The sequence below is a fragment of the Cervus canadensis genome, chromosome 17 (assembly GCF_019320065.1).
Source record: "Cervus canadensis isolate Bull #8, Minnesota chromosome 17, ASM1932006v1, whole genome shotgun sequence".
Taxonomy (NCBI): Eukaryota; Metazoa; Chordata; class Mammalia; order Artiodactyla; family Cervidae; genus Cervus; species Cervus canadensis.
The window spans coordinates 25,733,493-25,753,820 of NC_057402.1; the positions used below are offsets into that span (position 1 = coordinate 25,733,493).

A 20,328-nucleotide genomic window follows, 5' to 3' on the forward strand; every position below is an offset into this window, starting at 1 on the left:
AAAAATTCTCGGTGTGGTTACACAGTGGGCCAGATAGGAACTCAAGCTTGTGACATAGCCATTTTCTTAGATTTTGAAAACATAACATGTAATTCTGATGCTTGTACCTGAGACATATTATGGCTATTTCCATTCGCTCACCCTTACTGAGGATTTGCAGCATTTGAACAAAATGATTTGAACAAAATGGGCTATGTCCTTGAAAAAGAGCATTGCTGTATTTAACAGACTGAGACATGGAGGGTCAGTGCCTTGGGAAGGTTACCCAGTCCAGAATCTGGGGTACAAATAGCACTCTCAGCATTCAAACCTCTTTCTCTTTGACTAGATTTTCCATGGATACTGCATGCGTCCTAATATATTCATGATTAAAAATACTAACTCAGCTAATTTCTCTATATGATCACTATTTACTACCATATCCAAAATATTATTTTCACTGGGAAATGACTCAATCATTTATCTGTCCCTCTGCTGTCTATCTGCCTATCTCTGCAAACGTATATCCTACATTTATTGTCATGGATGAGTAGCCAGCATTTCAGTTTAACACTCAGAGATAGGCTTGAGTGACTCTGGTAAGCCAGTGAGAACCAGGGGCAGATCCAGTATTAGACAGGTGTTCCCCACAGACATGTAGGAAACAAAGGTAAGGACAGGAAGTCAAAACAATGAATCTCTGAATAGCCAGCAATCATTAAAATTCAAAGGAGGATCACTATGGTTTTCAACAAAATAAATCATTAGAATAAGGAGCTTAAAAGGATTAATGTGATTCTCTATTGAAAGCCTGGTGAATAAGTAAAGCTCAGATTCTTCTAAAACACTGTGATCAGAAAATGAAAGTGCAGAATGAAAAAAAAACTATGACTTTGTCCTTCTCCCCAAAATCATCCCTCTAAAAGAAATCTTCGAGTCTTGACAAACTCTGAGCAAAACCCTATCAGTACTAATGAAGCAGCAACCTCAGGTATGAATCTGAACTTATCAAGTGGGCATCTTATTACCTCCTTGTCCCTGTCTCTATACATGAAATGACTGCTTTCCAAAAAAGTGAACATCTGCTTTTCATAACTTACAATTTAATCTTAATAGATCTGTCAAAAAATTAAGGTGTATCTGGTGATGAAGGAGCCTAGACCTAGAATCGTCTATTTTATTTTAATTACTTATCCATAATTATAAAGCTTTTTGATTAGAACCATAAGTACCCAGGCCATTGGTTATCATTGGCTAACACGTAGGATGAATTAATAAATGTTTAGTGAATGTCAATGATGGATATAATCGATGTAGCCAAAACCTTTGGTAAGGCTAAGGTGGTCTAGAACTGTGCTTTCAGACTTTACTATGCATATGGCATAGCTGAGAATCTTGTTGAAATGCAGATACTGACTCAATACTTTTAGGGTTGGGTCTGAGACTCTGAAGTAAGTGTTGGCAACTGGCAACCCTGCTGCTCCTAGATCACGCTTTGAGTAGTAAAGACTTACAAGCATACATGAAATCTGAAATAGTATCCCATTTCAAAATACTAACGAACAAGCAAAAACCACTGCAAGAGGAACCAATAAACTGTTAGACTTTTTTTTTTATTCATTCTGTGAGTGATTGATAAGGAATGACTAATAAGCATTTGTTCACACGGCAGGCACAATCACTTAGAAATATCTCCTGAATTATGTTTACTGTTTCTCTCTCCTTGTACCCTCTCAGGGGAAAGGTGGCATGCCATCCCCCAAATTAGGAGAGTATACTCCTAATACTCATATAGGTGAGAATATCCAGGAGAATATTAAAAGCAAAAGATAAAGGAAGGGAAAGGCTCCCACTTCCATCTCAGTGGACTTGGAGAATAAGAATGAAATAAAGGCAAGAGGAGCAGGTGCTCCTCTCTCTTGTGTCCCCCTCTCTCTTGGCTTAAGACCTAAAGGGAAAGCCAGGATGCTTTTCCTGCTACGTAGTCTGGGAGATTGCCTTAAACAATGCCCTCCCAATAACCTGAGGTGGGGATGTTGCAGAGAGTTGTGGCCAGGACTCCCTTTGCTACTCTGTTCTCTTCCCCCTTGATGAGACTGTTCTCTCATCCTCCCATGAGGTTTCTGGGAGTTCAGCTGGTGAACTTGACAGAGGCATTACCATGGCAACAGAGACAATGACCTCTAAGGAGAGCCAGGGGGGTCTCTGAAGTCAGACCTCAGAGAGCTGGCTGGGCCAGTGAAGGCTGAGATGAAGCTTAGTCAGCAGGAAATACCTCCTGAACCAAGCCAAGAGATAACAACACAGCCACAGGCCTCTGTTGGGTGCAACCTCATGATGTAATGGCAGGGCAAGACCCATTTCATGGAACCTAACCAGCCTGCATCCAGAGGCCACATTAAGCCAGATGGCCTCACTGTACCCCAGAATCACAAGATCACATAAGCCCCTTAAAAGAAGGGAGAGGAATAGGAAATCTGAAAAACAGCATTTATTTCAAGATGTTGTTCCCTAAAGAAAATGTTAATTTTTCAGGAAAGGCTACAATATTGTGTGTAAGAGCCTAAACTCTGATCTTAAAACCAGGTTTTTTCTGTTGTTATACCAATGATGTATGTAATTAGAAAGTCTCATAAATTATCAATCAGCAAGTGATAATAAGGAAGCCTGTTTTCTTTTCCATACGTGTATGATTAAAAAAGAAGCTTTGATTATGACTAAACAATTCAAGGGTAAGGGGTGAATTTATCTTTGTATCCCTAATGCCCAGAATCAGTTCAGTAGCTCAGCTGTGTCTGACTCTTTGCAACCCCACAGGCTGCGACACACCAGACATCCGTGTCTATCACCAAGTCCCAGAGCTTGCTCAAAGTCATGTCCATTGAGTTGATGATGCCATCTAACCATCTCATCTGGTGTCATTCCCTTCTCCTCCCGCCTTCAATTTTTCCCAGCATCAGGGTCTTTTCCAAAGAGTTAGTTCTTTGCATCAGGTGGCCAAAGTATTGGAGTTTCATCTTCAGCATCAGTCCTTCCAACGAATATTCAGTACTGATTTCCTTTAGGATGGACTGGTTGAATCTCCTTGCAGTCCAAGGGACTCCCAAGAGTCTTCTCCAATACCACAGTTCAAAAGCACCAATTCTTCAGCACTCAGCTTTCTTTATAATCCAACTCTCACATCCATACATGACTACCGGAAAAACCATAGCTTTGAATCTTTGGACCTTTATCGGCAAAGTAATGTTTCTGCTTTTTAATAGGCTGTCTATGTTGGTCATAGCTTTTCTTCCAAGGAGCAAGCATCCTTTAATTTCAAAGCTGTAGTTATCATCTACAGTGATTTTGGAGCCCAAGAAAATAAAGCCTGTCACTATTTCCATTGTTTCCCCATTTTTTGCCATGAAGTGATGGGAACGGATGTCATGGTCTTAGTTTCTTGAATGCTGAGTTTTAGGCCAGCTTTTTCACTCTCCTCTTTCACTTTCATCAAGAGGTTCTTCAGTTCCTCTTCACTTTCTGCCATAAAGGGGTGTCATCTCCATATCTCAGGTTACTGGCATTTCTCCTGGCAATCTTGATTCTAGCTTGTTCTTCATCCAGTCTGGCATTTTGCATGATGTACTCTGCATCTAAATTAAATAAGCAAGGTAACAATATACAGCCCTGATGTACTTCTTTCCCAATTTGGAACTAGTCTGTTGTTCCATGTCCAATTCTAACTCTGGCTTCTTGACCTGCATACAGATTTCTCAGGAGGCAGGTAAGGTGGTCTGGTATTCCCACATCTTTAAGAATTTTCCACAGTTTGTTGTGATCTACACAGTCAGAGGCTTTGGCATAATCAATGACCAGGATAGTACTTGATAAATGATGATGAATGAATATAGATAATGAAACCAAAAACTTTTAGTAGGGCAAGAATGAATTCAGAAGAGCAATACATGATAGAGATAATATTTCATCCTCAAATACCCACTGTGATACAGACAGGCTTCCCCATTCATTCTGAAGGTGAGATTTTGCCTTCAGTACACAATGGTGTACTGAAATGATTATGTGCAGTATGCTCTCAATTAATGTGAGCTGCCTTCTCATTCCTTTCACATCCTGCTTCTATGGTGAAAATTAAAGGAAATTTATGAATAGATTTTAAATAGATGAAAACTACATACAGGATGATAAAATGTTCAGAATCATGGAATTTTTTTTTACTAGCTCTTTACCATGTCTTTACATCCATTGAGCTGTTCCCTCCTGTTTTTCTCTCTATCAAAGGACTTAGAACAAAAGCCATTTCTTCCAGTTAAATGTACCTCAGGCTCATCTGAGATGATCTTCACTGGAGACCTGCAAGTCCTGGATGAATCTAACAAAAATGTTCACAATTCCTCCAGTCCAGTCTGTTTTCATCCTAGCTGAGAATACTTAAGCTTGAGTTTGTTAGATATGGTAAATGCTTTGGTTCTTTATATTGTTTCTTTAGTGTAGAATCAGCACTAGTGTTTTTCAAATGACAAATTCTCATCAGATCCTAATACTGAAAAGTGAAAGTGTTCGTTGCTTCAGTAGTGTCTGACTCTTTGGGACCCCGTGGGCTATGGTCCGCCAGGCTCCTCTGTCCATGTAGTTTCCCAGGTGAAAATACTGGAGAGGCTTGCCATTCCCTTCTCCAGGGATCTTCCCAACCCAGGGATGGAAACTTAATTCTGAAGACAAAAACATATTTTAAGCACTTGTGCCTGATTTCAGATTCTTTGCCATGTGTTAATTCACAGCTTAGGAAAAACCTGACAGTTTTCCAAATTTAAGTGAAATCAAATACATAACTTTGTAACAAATCAGAAATAAATTACTAGAATTTCTTTGTTGTTATTTTTTTAAAACTTCTAAATGACTATAATTTAATGTGCTGATTATAGCAGGAAAATTCTGAGGTAAAGGAAGTAGCTTACTTTCCTCTATTACCTGCAAAGGTATGCTGTAGACTAGTGATTTTATAAAAGACATCTTCTAAGGAAAATGCCAGCTAGCACACAGGAAAACAGAAAAGATCACAGATGAGTGAATTTATCAAGGGTAGCACAGAACTAGTTAGTTCTATAACCCTTTGCAGAATATGCTGATTCCATCTGCTGATTTCAGAACCAGGTACTTTTCCTTGAAGTCCTCGTGACAAATGACCTCTTTTTAAAAGAGAGAGAGAGATGATTGAAATTGTGGCAAATAGTTCAGAACCTTTTAAGGGCTATGAGTACAAGAACTGCTCTTTTGGAAGGATTTTCCTTATAAAATTTTCTTTGTTAATGTGCTTGGGTTCCTGTCAACTGATTGATACAAATATATAATCTCCTAGATGTTAAAAGGTCTCAAAGCATACCTTTTCAGTACTCTATGAATACATTATACTCTATGAAAATATTACAAAGCAGACTTGTACACTATTCTAAGACAGTGTTATAAATCAAACACATCACCAAAGTGCTATTCTTTTGTATATTTTTCCTTTAAATTGCCATATACCTGAAGTTTTCACAATAAAAGAGTTGGACATTCTATCACAGATATGATATTACCAGTTTTGGAGCTTTATAAGCACAATCATGTTATGAGGAAGAAAAGTCTTCTAAATCAAAGTCAGGTTTTGTCAGATAAATATAGAATTATGTGTTCATTTCAGCGTCTGAAATTCTAATAAAGACAGAGACAAGTCTATGGAAAAAATAAACATGCAATTTTTTTTTTAGTGTTTTTTCTTTCTAAATTTGGGCTAACTACTATGATAATTACCAAAAGTATTTCCCAATATCTTGTCCATCATTTTCTCAACTTTTTCAGGTTTTTAAAAAAAAGATTCCAGGATTTTTTACCATGGAAATAAAATACTAACAAGACTGTTTAGTATCAATTTTTGCAGACTGGATAGCAATATATTATTTGTGAGGCTGGCATAGTTTAAGAAATGATCCTTCCTCTAAACCCTGGTGGGAGTTATGTTTGACCAGCTAAGTGTTTGAATACATAAATGCATTCAGCCTTTGGTATTTAAAGTGAGCATCATTAACTCAACATTTCAACTTAAACTTTGCTTAAAAGATAAAGTTTCACCCAAGTGAAATCAATGGAAGGTGTGTGTGAATATATGAGGTTCCAGCTTGGTCCACTAAGGAATTTTGATTAAATCAGACACCAAATGAAGAAATCATCAAAATAGAGCAACCAATAGTTGAAGAAAAGATAATACCAAAAAGGCCTGGAAGCTTTTCTACTAAGGATGAGTAATACATATTTTGGAGCATTTAAGTATCCATCTTTTGTAAACTTAATAGTTCCTTTCACATCAACATATCCAAAAACACAAGATCAGTTCCTGAGATACTAGCTTGTCTATGTTGGAATTTCTGTTAAGTGATCCAATTTTCCTAGCTTCTTTAGCATATTGATTCTTTCCCCAAATATTCACTAAGTGTTCACTGTTCACATTATTTGCTCAAGGAAGTTTGCCTCTGGTTTTCAAAAAAGACACTAAAGGTAATGGTAGCAAAATCTCATAAAAATACAGTTTAATATTATTGAAGTAAAACACTAATAACTGATTAGAATTTCCCATCATCCTCTATGCCATGTGTCATGTAAGCACAGCAGGGAGATACAAGAGTGGCACCTAGTCCAATCACAATATCATTCAAGAATAAAATTTAGCTTTCCAGACATGAAATCAGATATGCACAGTTGCATGTAGAATCCCTTTCCACTCTAAACATATTAAAGTGTGGACACTAATTTACTATTTTGAATGAAAATTCATGAGCCACTTCCTCATGAGAAAAGCCGCCTGCCTTTGCCATTAATAAATAAAAAGGAATATGGAGTTCTTTCCAGTAGTAATTTTCTGAATTCTCATATACACCCATGTACATGTGAAAATGTCTAAGAAAAATAAAATCAACCCTACAGATTTGTTAACGATAGGCCCCACTTTCTCATGGTCTCATGGACTGTTCATAAACTCTTACTATTAAAATACAATCCATAAAACAAAAAAATTCTAACCTCCAAGATTAGCCACAAAATTAGAAGTATTAATTTAAGTTTCTGGATATATCTAGAGGATTCCGTTAGGCTGTCAGGAAGTCAAAACTCTCTCTAAATTTTCAAATACACTGGACTAAGTTCTAGCCAAAGGACTTGAAAACATTCTGAAGAATTTAGAAATGGTAGTGATTCTAACACAAATGTGAGAACCCCTATATCTGAAGACAAAGCAAGAGATAACGTTGTTTAAAAAAGAGAGAGAGATAAACCTTTCCATGTCATTATCCATATGTTAGAGGGTCTGGATCCAGACTTGCTTCTGGAATACTGCTGAGGATTAGGCAGCTCAGCCTTTTGTGAAAAGTCTACTCTATCCTATACTTCCCTGGTTTTCAAAGATTTAACAAGCAATAGAGAATATTTGAGGAGGGTATGGCAAACCACTCCAATATTCTTGCCCAGAGAATCCCCATAGACAGAGGAGCCTGGTGGGCTATAGTCCGTGAAGTTGCAAAGGGTCAGATATGATTGAGTGACTAAGCATAGCACAGAGAATATTTACCCTCAAGGTTAGGGCAGGGGATAAAAATGTGTGTGCTCAGTCACTCCAGTTGTGGCCGACTTTGAGACCCCACCGACTACAGCCTGCCAGATTCCTCTGTCCATGGTATTTCCCAGGCAAGAATACTGGAGTGGGTTGCCATTCTCCTCCAGGGGGTCCTCCCAACCCAGGGATCAAACTCCTGTCTCCTGCCTCATGTGTCTGCTGCCTTGGCAGGTGGGTGCTTTATCACTGTACCACCTGGGAAGCTCAGGAGGTAAATAATGTAGGAATAACTCTCTGCCACCCAATCTCTAACAAAATCTTTGTGGAAGAATTACTATGGAGATCTCTCCCAATATGACTTCATCTATCCTGTAGATGGGCTCTTAACTGAACTGTGCTTTGACATCACTTCTGCAGCCTACATCAAAAAATTGCCTTGGGAATTTGGTTTCTCTTATGAAAGTATTAGTTGCTCAGTCATGTCCGACTCTTTGCGACTCCATGGACTGTAGCCCGCCAGGCTCCTCTGTCCATGAGATTTCTCAGGCAAGAATACTGGAGTGGGCTGCCATTCCTTTCTCCAGGAGATCCTCCCAACTCAGGGATCAAACTCAGGTCTCCCGCATTGCAGGAAGGTTCTTAACCATCTGAGGCACCAGGGAAGAGATGGAGTATCACAGAGGCCTGTCTTCTCCTGAAAGAACTACCGGAGAAATCCCTCCCAGGACCCAGTGTGTTTCCCTGGATATATATTATTTTTAATCTTAGGATATTATGAATTTTCTGATGGATGAGATTTCACTCTTTTCTTTGGATGTGGAAAGCTTAGAGCCAAACCATTGCCCTTCTTGAGGGCATGCACAGAAGATACACTTTTTTGTTTTCTGGTACACATTTTACTTTTACCTAACTGAGTTCAGTCCAATATTTATTCTATTTTATTGTAAATATTTTTGGTAAATTTACTTAAATCCCTTGTGAAAGTGATGTGGGAATGCATAAAGGAATACATTTTAAAGAAAAGAGTTAAGCTCTGCACATTAAAATGAGGCAGATTAGATTTGTTTTAGACTCTCTCATATCTCTTTCCTTCTTCAATTGATCCCATAAACTTCCCAAAGCAGCACAGAAATTGTTTTAGCATTGTTAAGATGGAAAGGAGTTATATAAATAAATAAATAAATAATTGACTTTACTGTTAACTTTGAAATAATACTTCCCCAGTAATTATGCCACTACCTCTTTAGTTCATCCTTTGTTGGCTCTTGGTATGGATGGCATTAGATTACTGAAGTGGAAGACTGTCTAGGTCTAAAATTAGTTTAATGTATTTGAACATTAGAAGGATATGATATTATGATCACAAATGAATACATGTATACTGGTGAGATTCTTTTTACAGCCGGTAAGACTTATTTTAATAATCATAGTGCCCAGAATACCAGTTTTTCAGAAGGTATTCAGGCACTTTTTGCTCCTTTGACTACAGGATGCACTGTGATCTTACTATGTGATAACACCAGAACACAACAGAAGGAGCAAAAAGAACCTGAACTGAACACTGATCAGTTGTTCATTAGTTTGAAACAGGGTAAAAATCAGGGGAGGAAGGTAAAAATGCAGGGTGGAAATAAGGTCGCCTTGGATTGTCTAGTGATTTATCTGTGAGAGTATTCCCAATATCAGCACACAGTTTATGACTGTGTGTACCAAAAAGAAAAATTATATTAATATGCAACAATGTTCCAAAAACAACCATTGAGCAGAAATTCAAAATGTTCATTGAGAGAAAGAGAATATGAGTGAACATGAATGTTCACCCAGCAGCACAAGGATATTTTTGGCCTTTGGCTCAACAGAAAACCAGAAAGATCATCCTAGTGTAGTGAAATCCAGAGGTGATTACACCCCTTCTCAGGTATTGGAAGTCATTCAGTATATCTTATTGCTGTGGTCAAGCAGGAGATGGCAAGAGTGAATGTTGACATTCTAGGAATCAGCGAACTAAAATGAACTGGAATGGGTGAATATAACTCAGATGACCATTATATCTACTACTGTGGGCAGGAATCCCTTAGAAGAAATGGAGTAGCCATCATGGTCAACAAAAGAGTCCACAATGCAGTACTTGGATGCAATCTCAAAAACGACAGAATGATCTCTGTTCGTTTCAAAGGCAAACCATTCAATATCACAGTAATCCAAGCCTATGCCCCAACCAGTAATGCTGAAGAAGCTGAAGTTGAACGGTTCTATGAAGACCTACAAGACCTTTTAGAACTAACACCCAAAAAAGATGTACTTTTCATTATAGGGGACTGGAATGCAAAAGTAGGAAGTCAAGAAACACCTGGAGTAACAGGCAAATTTGGCCTTGGAGTACAGAAAGAAGCAGGGCAAAGGCTAATAGAGTTTTTCCAGGAGAATGCACTGGTCATAGCAAACACCCTCTTCCAACAGCACAAGAGAAGACTCTACACATGGACATCACCAGATGGTCAACACCAAAATCAGATTGATTATATTTGTTGCAGCCAAAGATGGAGAGGCTCTATACAGACAGCAAAAACAAGACCAGGAGCTGACTGTGGCTCAGATCATGAACTCCTTATTGCCAAATTCAGACTTAAACTGAAGAGAGTAGGGATAACCACTAGACCATTCAGGTGTGACCTAAACCAACTCCCTTATGACTATACAGTAGAAGTGAGAAATAGATTTAAGGGACTAGATCTGATAGACAGAGTGCCTGATGAACTATGAACGGAGGTTCATGACATTGTACAGGAGACAGGGATCAAGACCATCCCCATGGAAAAGAAATGCATGAAGGCAAAATGGCTGTCTGAGGAGGCCTTACAAATAGCTGTGAAAAGAAGAGAAGCGAAAGGCAAAGGAGAAAAGGAAAGATATTCCCATTAGAATGCAGAGTTCCAAAGAATAGCCAGAAGAGATAAGAAAGCCTTCCTCAGCGATCAATGCAAAGAAATAGAGGAAAACAACAGAATGGGAAAGACTAGAGATCTCTTCAAGAAAATTAGAGATACCAAGGGAACATTTCAGGCAAAGATGGGTTCGATAAAGGACAGAAATGGTATGGACCTAACAGAAGCAGAAGATATTAAGAAGAGGTGGCAAGAATACACAGAAGAACTGTACAAAAAAGATCTTCATGACCCAGATAATCACAATGGTGTGATCACTCACCTAGAGCCAGACATCCTGGAATGTAAAGTCAAGTGGGCCTTAGGAAGTATCACTACGAACAAAGCTAGTGGAGGTGATGGAATTCCAGTTGAGCTATTTCAAATCCTGAAAGATGATGCTGTGAAGGTGCTGCACTCAGTATGCCAGCAAATTTAGAAGACTCAGCAGTGGCCACAGGACTGGAAAAGGTCAGTTTTCATTCCAATCCCTAAGAAAGGCAATCCCAAAGAATGCTCAAACTACCGCACAATTGCACTCATCTCACACGCTATTAAAGTAATGCTCAAAATTCTCCAAGTCAGGCTTCAGCAATCCATGAACCGAGAACTTCCAGATGTTCAAGCTGGTTTTAGAAAAGGCAGAGGAACCAGAGATCAAATTGCCAATATCTGCTGGATCATCGAAAAAGCAAGAGAGTTCCAGAAAAACATCTATTTCTGCTTTTTTGACTATGCTAAAGCCTTCGACTGTGTGGATCACAACAAACTGTGGAAAATTCTGAAAGACATGGGAATACCAGACCACCTGACCTGCCTCTTGAGAAACCTGTATGCAGGTCAGGAAGCAACAGTTAGAACTGGACATGGGACAATAGACTGGTTCCAAATAGGAAAAGGAGTACGTCAAGGCTGTATATTGACACCCTGCTTATTTAACTTATATACAGAGTACATCATGAGAAATGCTGGGCTGGAAGAAGCACAAGCTGGAATCAAGATAGCCGGGAGAAATATCAATAACCTCAGATATGCAGATGACACCACCCTTATGGCAGAAATGAAGAGGAACTAAAAAGCCTCTTGATGAAAGTAAAAGAGAAGAGTGAAAAAGTTGGCTTAAAGCTCAACATTCAGAAAACTAAGATCATGGCATCTGGTCCCATCACCTCATGGGAAATAGATGGGGAGACAGTGGAAACAGTGTCAGACTTTATTTTTTGGGGTTTCAAAATCACTGCAGATGGTGACTGCAGCCATGAAATTAAAAGACACTTACTCCTTGGAAGGAAAGTTTTGACGAACCTAGATAGCATATTAAAAAGCAGAGACATCACTTTGCCAACAAAGGTCTGTCTGGTCAAGGCTATGGTTTTTCCAGTGGTCATGTATGGATGTGAGAGTTGGACTGTGAAGAAAAGCTGAGCACCGAAAAATTGATGCTTTTGAACTGTGGTGTTGAAGAAGACTCTTGAGAGTCACTTGGACTGCAAGGAGATCCAACCAGTCCATCCTAAAGGAGATCAGTCCTGGGTGTTCATTGGAAGGACTGATGCTGAAGCTGAAACTCCCATACTTTGGCCACCTCATGCGAAGAGTTGACTCATTGGAAGAGACCCTGATGCTTGGAAAGATTGGGGGCAGGAGGAGAAGGGGACGACAGAGTATGAGGTGGCTGGATGGCATCACCGACACGATGGGCATGAGTTTGAGTAAACGCTGGGAGTTGGTGATGGACAGGGAGGCCTGGCGTGCTGTGATTCATGGGGTTGCAAAGAGTCGGACACGACTAAGCGACTGAACTGAACTGAACTGATTGCTTATTTGATCTTTAATCAAGTAATGTTTTAAATAGTGCTATATTTGTTTTCATCTGTCAACACTATTCCTCTTTGGGAGTGTTTTGTATGTATATGTGTGTGTGTGTGTGTACATTATCACAATTATTCAGGAATACTTCATTTCCTAAAGGAAAATGGATTTATTTTTACTGCCAAACTTTTAACCTTTTGTATAGTTAAAGTTCATTTAATTCAACCTGTTGTGCTTGGAAATAACCTGTGTATACTGTTTGCATTTGAAAGTAAAATTTACTCTTTCAACCTGTTGTGCTTGGAAATAACCTGTGTATACTGTTTATATTTGAAAGTAAAATTTACTCTAAAACATTACATGATGTGGGATGAATACTTCTACATTCTTACAGAGAACAAACCTGACTACATATCCATCTGTGGACATTGCCCAAATTCCCCCTCAGCCAGAGGCTGGCGTATGAGTGAGACTGAAGTATCTTCTAGAACTTTACCACAAGAACAGAAAGCCCTTTGAAATTCCCTCCGGAAGCAGAGTCAGGAAACATCTCCCTACTCTTCTACTCCATATTATTACTTACAGTAACCCTTAATATGTGTGCACAGACATGCATACACATGCACACACATATCCCTACGTGATGTTGTTGTTTAGTCGCTCAGTTGTGTCTGTCCGGCTGTTTGTGACCCCATAGACTATAGCATGCCAGGTTTCCCTGTCCTTCACCATCCCCCAGAGTTTGCTCAAACTCATATCCATTGAGTCAGTGATGCCATCCAACCATCTTGTCCTCTTTCATCCCCTTCTCCTCCTGCCTTCAGTCTTTCCCAGCATCAGGGTCTTTTTCAAAAGTCTGCTCTTCGCATCAGGTGTCCAAAGTATATATCAACTTGAATTCTGTTCTTTAATTTTTAATCCTGTATGCTCTCTCTCTTCCTTTAAGAATTTAGACTAGAGTGAATATACATCCCTAAAACTAATTTTTTTATGTAGTTGGAAGCAATCTGAGCAGACCTAATACATTTTAATAGCTGGAATCAGAAGGTTCCAGCAGCTTGAAGACAGAAAATAATAGTCAACAGTAGTTCTCAATTCGTGCTAATCAAGATATCACCTTGGAATTTTCAATGCTATGCTTTTATTTTGGGTTTCCCAGGGGGCACCAGTGGTAAAGAACTCGCCTGCCAATGCAGGTAGACTTAAGAGATGTGGGTTTGATCCCTGGGGTGGGAAGTTCCCCTGGAGAAGGGCACAACAACCCCCTCTAGTATTCTTGCCTGGAGAATCCCATGCGCAGTAGAGCCTGTCAGTCCATAGCGTCGCACAGAGTCAAGATACATCTGAAGTGACTTGGCACACACACAAATTTTATTTTAAAAGACTTGTATAATATAGCCTGAAAGATTCTAGCTGAAATAAAAATGTCTCTATCAGCCTTATCTTTTAAAATGAGCGTTCTTAAAGAGACTGCTATGTCTACCTGGGGCAGGTTTTGTGGGGACACGCTACCGCAAGGTAAGCTCCCACCTCCCTCAGCCCCTGCTACCTCATAGTCACCATACTGTCCTTGTTGATGGTTGAGGAGCCCAAGACATCCCTGAGCTTCAGATCTGCTTCCTGGGTATTTCTACTTAGATGTTCTGCAGACCATAAAAAAGAACTTTGTCCCAAACAGTCAGGTCCCCTCAGGCCCCTTGCTCCTCCCCTGCACTGAATACCATGTCCATTTGTGCAAAAGCCTGAAACACGGAGGTCTGTCTTAAACCCCACCTCCCTTAATGCCCCTCATCCACTCAGGGACCAGGTTCTGTCTTCAACTTCCTTCCTTCAGTTTCCATTCCTGCTGTTTTCAGGCCAGAACAATTTCTCACTTGGATGACTGGAATAGCTTCTTAACCAAGCACTGTCTAGTCTTGCCCATGCCAGTCCCTTCTCCAGAGTGCGGCCAGAATACTGTTTTAAAATTGCCAACCTATTCTTGCTGGAATCTCTGACTGGTTCCAGCTGTTTGTACACATTGCCTCTGCTGTGGGAAACACTGGCTGTCACCACTGACCCTGGGCCAGCCTCAATGACACTTCTCCTGGCAGGCGTTCGTGATTTACATGCCCTGCCACTCTTTGTGTCCCGCTGCCTCTACAACCCCAGTGCCTAGTAGAGCCTGCTCAACAATCATGAAATGCTGAATGACACAGAAATCATTTGAATCTGAGTCTTCCTATTTTCTTTCTCTCCCCACATTAGAGTGGCCCTTTTCTCTCTCTTACTTGCCCCATCCAAGGTTTGACTCTTTCTGGCTTTAGCCTCCAATCTTGTCTCCACATCTCCCATTAATTTCTAATCTATTACTGGTCTCCACCTTCAGATTTTCCAATTTAGTACAGCTGGAGTGGGACCCAGAATTTGCAATTTCTAGCAGATTCCCAGGAGATACTAATGCTGCTGGTCTAGAGATCATTCTTTGAAAACCACTGGAGCAATGATTTCAACTGGCAGTGGGCATCAAGTATAATATATCTTGGTCCACTCCTACCTCCTGAATCAGAATTTTGAGGGAGGTAAGATGGGCAGGCAGTTTTCAGCTTAAAAGTTCCCTAGGACATCTTGATGCATCCTAGTTTAGAACCATGAACTCAGTGATTAACTCCAGGATCTCAACTTCACTTTCTTCCTAAGCCTTATTTTGCACTACTCCCTATGGCTTTCTACCTTGTTCTCTATCATATGGAATGGCAAGCAGCATAGTGATTCCACACCCCTGTTCTCTCGAAGCCCTAGATTCATTTTAGTTTTTCATTTATGCACCAGCATTCACTGGGTATCTAGCACACTCCAAGATGCAGTGCATAGTGTGGTGAGTGGGACAGACATGGCCCTGCCTCATGGAGTCCACATGTTGTTTGCTCTAAGCTTCCCTGGCACCCTCTGCCTCCCCTTCTTCTTCATGATACAGAGAAATACTGGTTTAATGCTGCTCTCTTGATAGACTGTAAATTTCATGAAGGTAGGGACTACGGTCTATCTGTGTCTGTAAGTGCTCAGTACATGTTTGTTCAGATTAAACTGGAAAATTCTTCCCCTGCCCTAGCCCTCTTCCGAAAATCACCTCTAGAGTCCCGTCTCTCTCTATCATTCCTGACTTGCTCCAATTCTCCCACCACCGTCAGAACTGAGCCCCACCTTCCATGAGCCCTGCTCCCTACTCTAAGCAGATTCCTAACTCATCACTTTGATCCTTCACTCTATGTTGTTTATAGATCTGGTTCCTCCTACTAAATAAACTGTGAGCTTCTCAAGGGCAGGGACCATTTCATTTTTGCCTTTTAACCTCTATACTTCATAAAGGACGTATTTAATAATATTTGTCAAATTAATGAATTTCATTTTTCACTTAAGCCTGCTTTGCAGTGTTTTGTCCAAACTTCCTTGTGGCTTAAATGAAATTGCCTTAAGACTCTTCTGTCTCTCTATAGTAGGACAATACCATAATTCAAATTTCATATACCATATGGAACATGCATAACATGTTATTTAGGGGGAAAAATGTTTATCAAGGGTCTGAGCTAAATTTTCAGAGAGAGGGCAAAATGCGACTTCATGGACTGTTCACTACATCATGACTCAGGGCTCTGAGGTGAGGTCCTGGACAAGCCAGTCACCCAGCCTTTTTGCCTCCCAGTTCTATTATTTATAAGCTAAACAAAAGACATGCTTTGTAATCTACTCTAAGTCTTGACAGGAAGTAGGATACTACTTACTAAAATAAACAAGATTTTGAAATTCATTATAGAAATGAAATCAGACAACCCCTTAATAGAAAGAGGTGTCAGAAAGACAGATGATTATACTTTACAAAGTTTACAAAAGAGTGTTCCTGATGAAATCTGCTCAGAAAATTGTGCCATGCATGTAGTATGCCTTCAGTGAATATTTACAGGATGAAAGAAACAAACAAGACAATCTACAAGCTTTCATTTAAATCAACAGGAGCCAAAAGCACCAACCTGCTCCCTTTGAGAATCACCAGTGACTCAAGCGTTGCAGGTCCCTCCAGGAAGCTACGGTTTCCCACTTCGCTACTTAGGAACCAGTGCCCAGTGTCTCCCACAGAGGAACACACTCTTGTTACCACAGCTCACGCAGCTCCACACACTGTCAGGGAAATCTTCCCACCGCACATATTCATGACTGTCAAACACACATTTCATGGTGGTACACAAGCTGTGTTAAATCACCTTGATACACACCTTTTCATCAAGCCAGAGAGGTTATAAATTCATTTCTAAACAATATTTTGGTTACACAAAAATCTGAGAAATTTAAGATCTCCGTTCAATCTAGCAGCTGAGTCTTCCCTGGAATAACCTTATACATTTTTCAACTACATATTCTCCTTTGCATGGACATAGGCTGGAGGAGGAAATAAAAATATATGGATTGCATCACCAACTTAATGTTCTCTTCAGTGGATTGGATATCTACCTGCATATGGAATGAAGATCCTAGAAGACCCACATTATTCCCACAATATCTTATCAAAAACAATGCTCATTCTGTGTAACAAAAGGAACTGTTAATGAAGTTCATGTATCATTGGAGCAGATAATTTTAGAAGGCTGTGTTCTTAAGGTTTCAGAATTACAGATTCAACTGTGGGAGCAAAGCGTCTTAGGAGCAGGACGCCCCAGATAACCTCACCCACGTACATTTCTCAAACAATGGTTTTCTGTATGTAAACAGAAAACAGAAAGGAGTATATGGTTTTTGTCCTTAGTATTAAATAGCTGCCTTTTCTTCAGCACACTCTTAAATTTCCTCACAATGCACAGCCTTCAGCACCCTAAGGAGCGTAAACAAAGGATATCAGGCAAGTTCACCTACTCCCACTTCACAGAACAATGCTTGCTGTTAACTAAGCCATTCCCAGGGCAGATTTATGATTTGTGGAGCCCAGAGTAAATACTCAGGTTGGGCCCTTGGAATCTGAGGTCAGAAGCACGTGGTAACAGCTCAATCCCTAGGCCTTTTAGAAAACATGAAAATGTGACCTAAAGTTTTTGGTGGTGGGTACACCAGGGACTATTTAGGCATTTAGAGAAATTAAACCACATTAAGGCCTCAAAACAGCTTATTGTTCACGCTCGAATATTTAACCTTTTCTTTCTAATTTGCTGTCATGCTTTTCCTCTTGTGAATAAATGTCTTCTGAATCATAGAAGATAAATCAAATACATGCTCACATGTCTATATATAAAAAATATCTTAAAAGAGCAACAAATTGTATAGAGAGGTAAATTTTAAAAGTTAAAAAGCCGTTGCCCATTTCCTAAAAAGAATTACAACTCGAATTCTTTTCTTGCATTCTTAGACCTCGGGTTATATCACAAGACAGAATTTGTAACCTGTGTTGTTAATTTATCCTCAAAATCTGGACGAGAATTTTAAGTCACATCAGAACTATAAGCACGTAAGAGAAAAAAGAAAGCAAATGCACGGAAAGACATTTTTTCTCTTGCCTTTTGAAGGAATATTTTGGCTAGAGTTACTCCCCATTGGTTTATACTATGCTGTTAACATGTTATGGAACTTGGGGGAACAGTTTCTCTCCCTTGTTGTCTGGCTCAAGTATAAAAGAAAATAGGTTACTCTTTCCATTTTAATGAGCATAATTATTATCAAGTCATTAAAATTATGAAATGATTAAATTTCATTATACTCTTTTACTCTTTAATAATCACCTACTAAATATTAAAATTGAACCAGAAAAGAAATTTTAAAATATATAGTATTTTATAAATCTCATATATGTATTATATATATGTGTGTATATATATATATATATATACACACACACACACACACAGAATGTTTGCATAATTTTGAAGTAATTTGGAAATACTTGAATGCATTACTTAACTATTCAGTAGCACGGGTAGTTAGTATAATATAAATACAGCCATAGATCTCAGGCTGAATGAAACTGTTGGTGGGTCACTGAAGTTGCTGGGTCTTTTCATGTAACACAGACAATAAGCACTAGTCCATCATTCCACTTGACTTCATGCGATGCTAACCAGTCCATAGTCCCTAAACAATTATTAAATATCTGTATTTTCAAAAAATTATGTTCCACCAGTTTCCAGTGAGGTTCTGGTGTTTAAAATTTGCTTAGATAGACTTTAAACTATGAGGTTTAAAGAGAGGGAAATACGCTGAGAAAATTCCAGGCACAGTGTAGTGACAGAAACGCTCAGAAAATCACAAGACTGTTTTGAACACATAATACCAAAGTTAGGAAGTCCTGGGTGAGATGACAGACTGATAAAATCCATAGTCTTCAATTCTGGCATGAATGGAAAAGGACATAAATACCTTGTCTATCGCACTTCTCTTGCTAGCTTGGGAGGAAATGCCCGCCTAACACCAACCAGTGGAACATCGTTGAAAAAAGTAGAGATTAATGAGAATAAAATAACAAAAAGAATAGCTCCCTACCCATTGCCTCCTCCTGAATGAACTTTTGACATATCAGCAAACTCTTCTTTCCGTTTGCTGCCGCTGGTGTATTGCTCACTGTACAGCTTGAGGGACATCTGCTCAACAGCATCTCTTTGTGCTTCCAGGTAGCATAGTTGAACCTCAGCCTGGAGAGAGAAACAAAGAGGAATGGCTGTTTTAATCTGGAAGGAATGCATTTCAAGTGAGGTGTAACAACACAGAGAACGGGAATTGTTCACATCATTATACTGCTCCTTTTCAGCTTGGATTTAATGGGATCAGCTGGGCATATTACAGAATTATATTGTAGATCTGAATCTTATAAGTTCCTCCTTAAAATATAATCTGAATAAATGAACTCTCAGAAGACTCAGTAAATATCACAAAATATCCCTGAGATCATAATACTGTATGATGAGACTTTATATAAAATTTCTGTGAAATTCCTTAATAATATTCTTCCTCATACTGCCACATATGTAACATTTTTTTTTTTTAAAGAGTCCCCTTCCAACCCATACATTTGCATGGACACATACTCTGGATGCTTCTCATTAGCTTCACCCTGAGGAGAATAAAAAAGCCTAGGACTAATTCAATATCTCTTCAATAGGGATAAGACTTCCTACATTACTTTTTTTTGGTTCTCTGTATTTTGTCTTAATAATTTTAAAATAGAAAGAACAGCGATTTTGCTTACATGCAGGCTTGAATTGTTAAATTTTTCATAGATACTTGGGGCTCACTGTACTAAAAGGAGAGGTAGTAAGTTCACCATGCTGTTTTCTATCAAACCAAGGCCAAAAGAATGCTGAATAACATTTGGCAAGGAAATGTATTGAAGAGATGCTTTATTTATTGCAGCTGTTGTGATCCCTGTGGCTTTAGAGTTCCCCAGAACACCAGATAAAACGGGGAATGAAGTCTTCTCAGTGGCATGCTTGCCTGTGGTGAAGGAAAAAGGCCAGTGCTGAGTACATGTGTACTGTGGACCAAAGGAGCTCTTAAGGTCTTTTTGTGTGCTTCACTAAATCCCACATGCCTGTTAACATTTCTCAACAGCCTTAAAATTTCTACTTCTTTATTATTTAATTATATATTCTCCTACAGAAAGACCAAGTCTGGGTCAGTTGCTGGGTAGTTGCCAGATTTCCATAACATGTAGGAAAAGCAGAGTCAGAGATGACCTTCTACTCTTCATGTCCATGGCCAGCTGAGGCCTCTTGCACACTCTCTGGTTTTATAGGCGCAATTGTGGGGGGGAAAAAAAGAGTGTCATAAAGTAGCAGCTGCTTAAAAGGGCGAATCAGGACTCTGTAAAGGAAATGGGTAGCTTATGAAATGGAAGATCTCAAATCATTCTAGAATTTGTATTTTGTTCTTTTCCACAGGAGCTAATTGTGAATGCTCTAGATATTGAGGAAGAACTTAAAAAATACTAAAATTACTATATTCATGTAATCGAAGTTTCTGCAATCTATGTATTGGTTCATGTAACCTTTTTTCGCCCAAACTAATTGACTTGCACAA

General features: G+C 39.2%; 1 protein-coding gene across 3 annotated transcripts in view; it reads right to left on the bottom strand.

Moving 5' to 3' along the window:
• The window catches only part of AKAP6 (A-kinase anchoring protein 6), a 486,105-nt gene that overhangs the window by 120,331 nt on the left and 345,446 nt on the right, over nt 1-20,328 (bottom strand). For all 3 annotated transcript variants that reach the window (XM_043489943.1, XM_043489944.1, XM_043489945.1), the window contains exon 8: nt 18,796-18,944. In XM_043489943.1, coding sequence (XP_043345878.1) covers nt 18,796-18,944 — 149 coding nt within the window. The remainder of the gene's footprint in view (nt 1-18,795; nt 18,945-20,328) is intronic.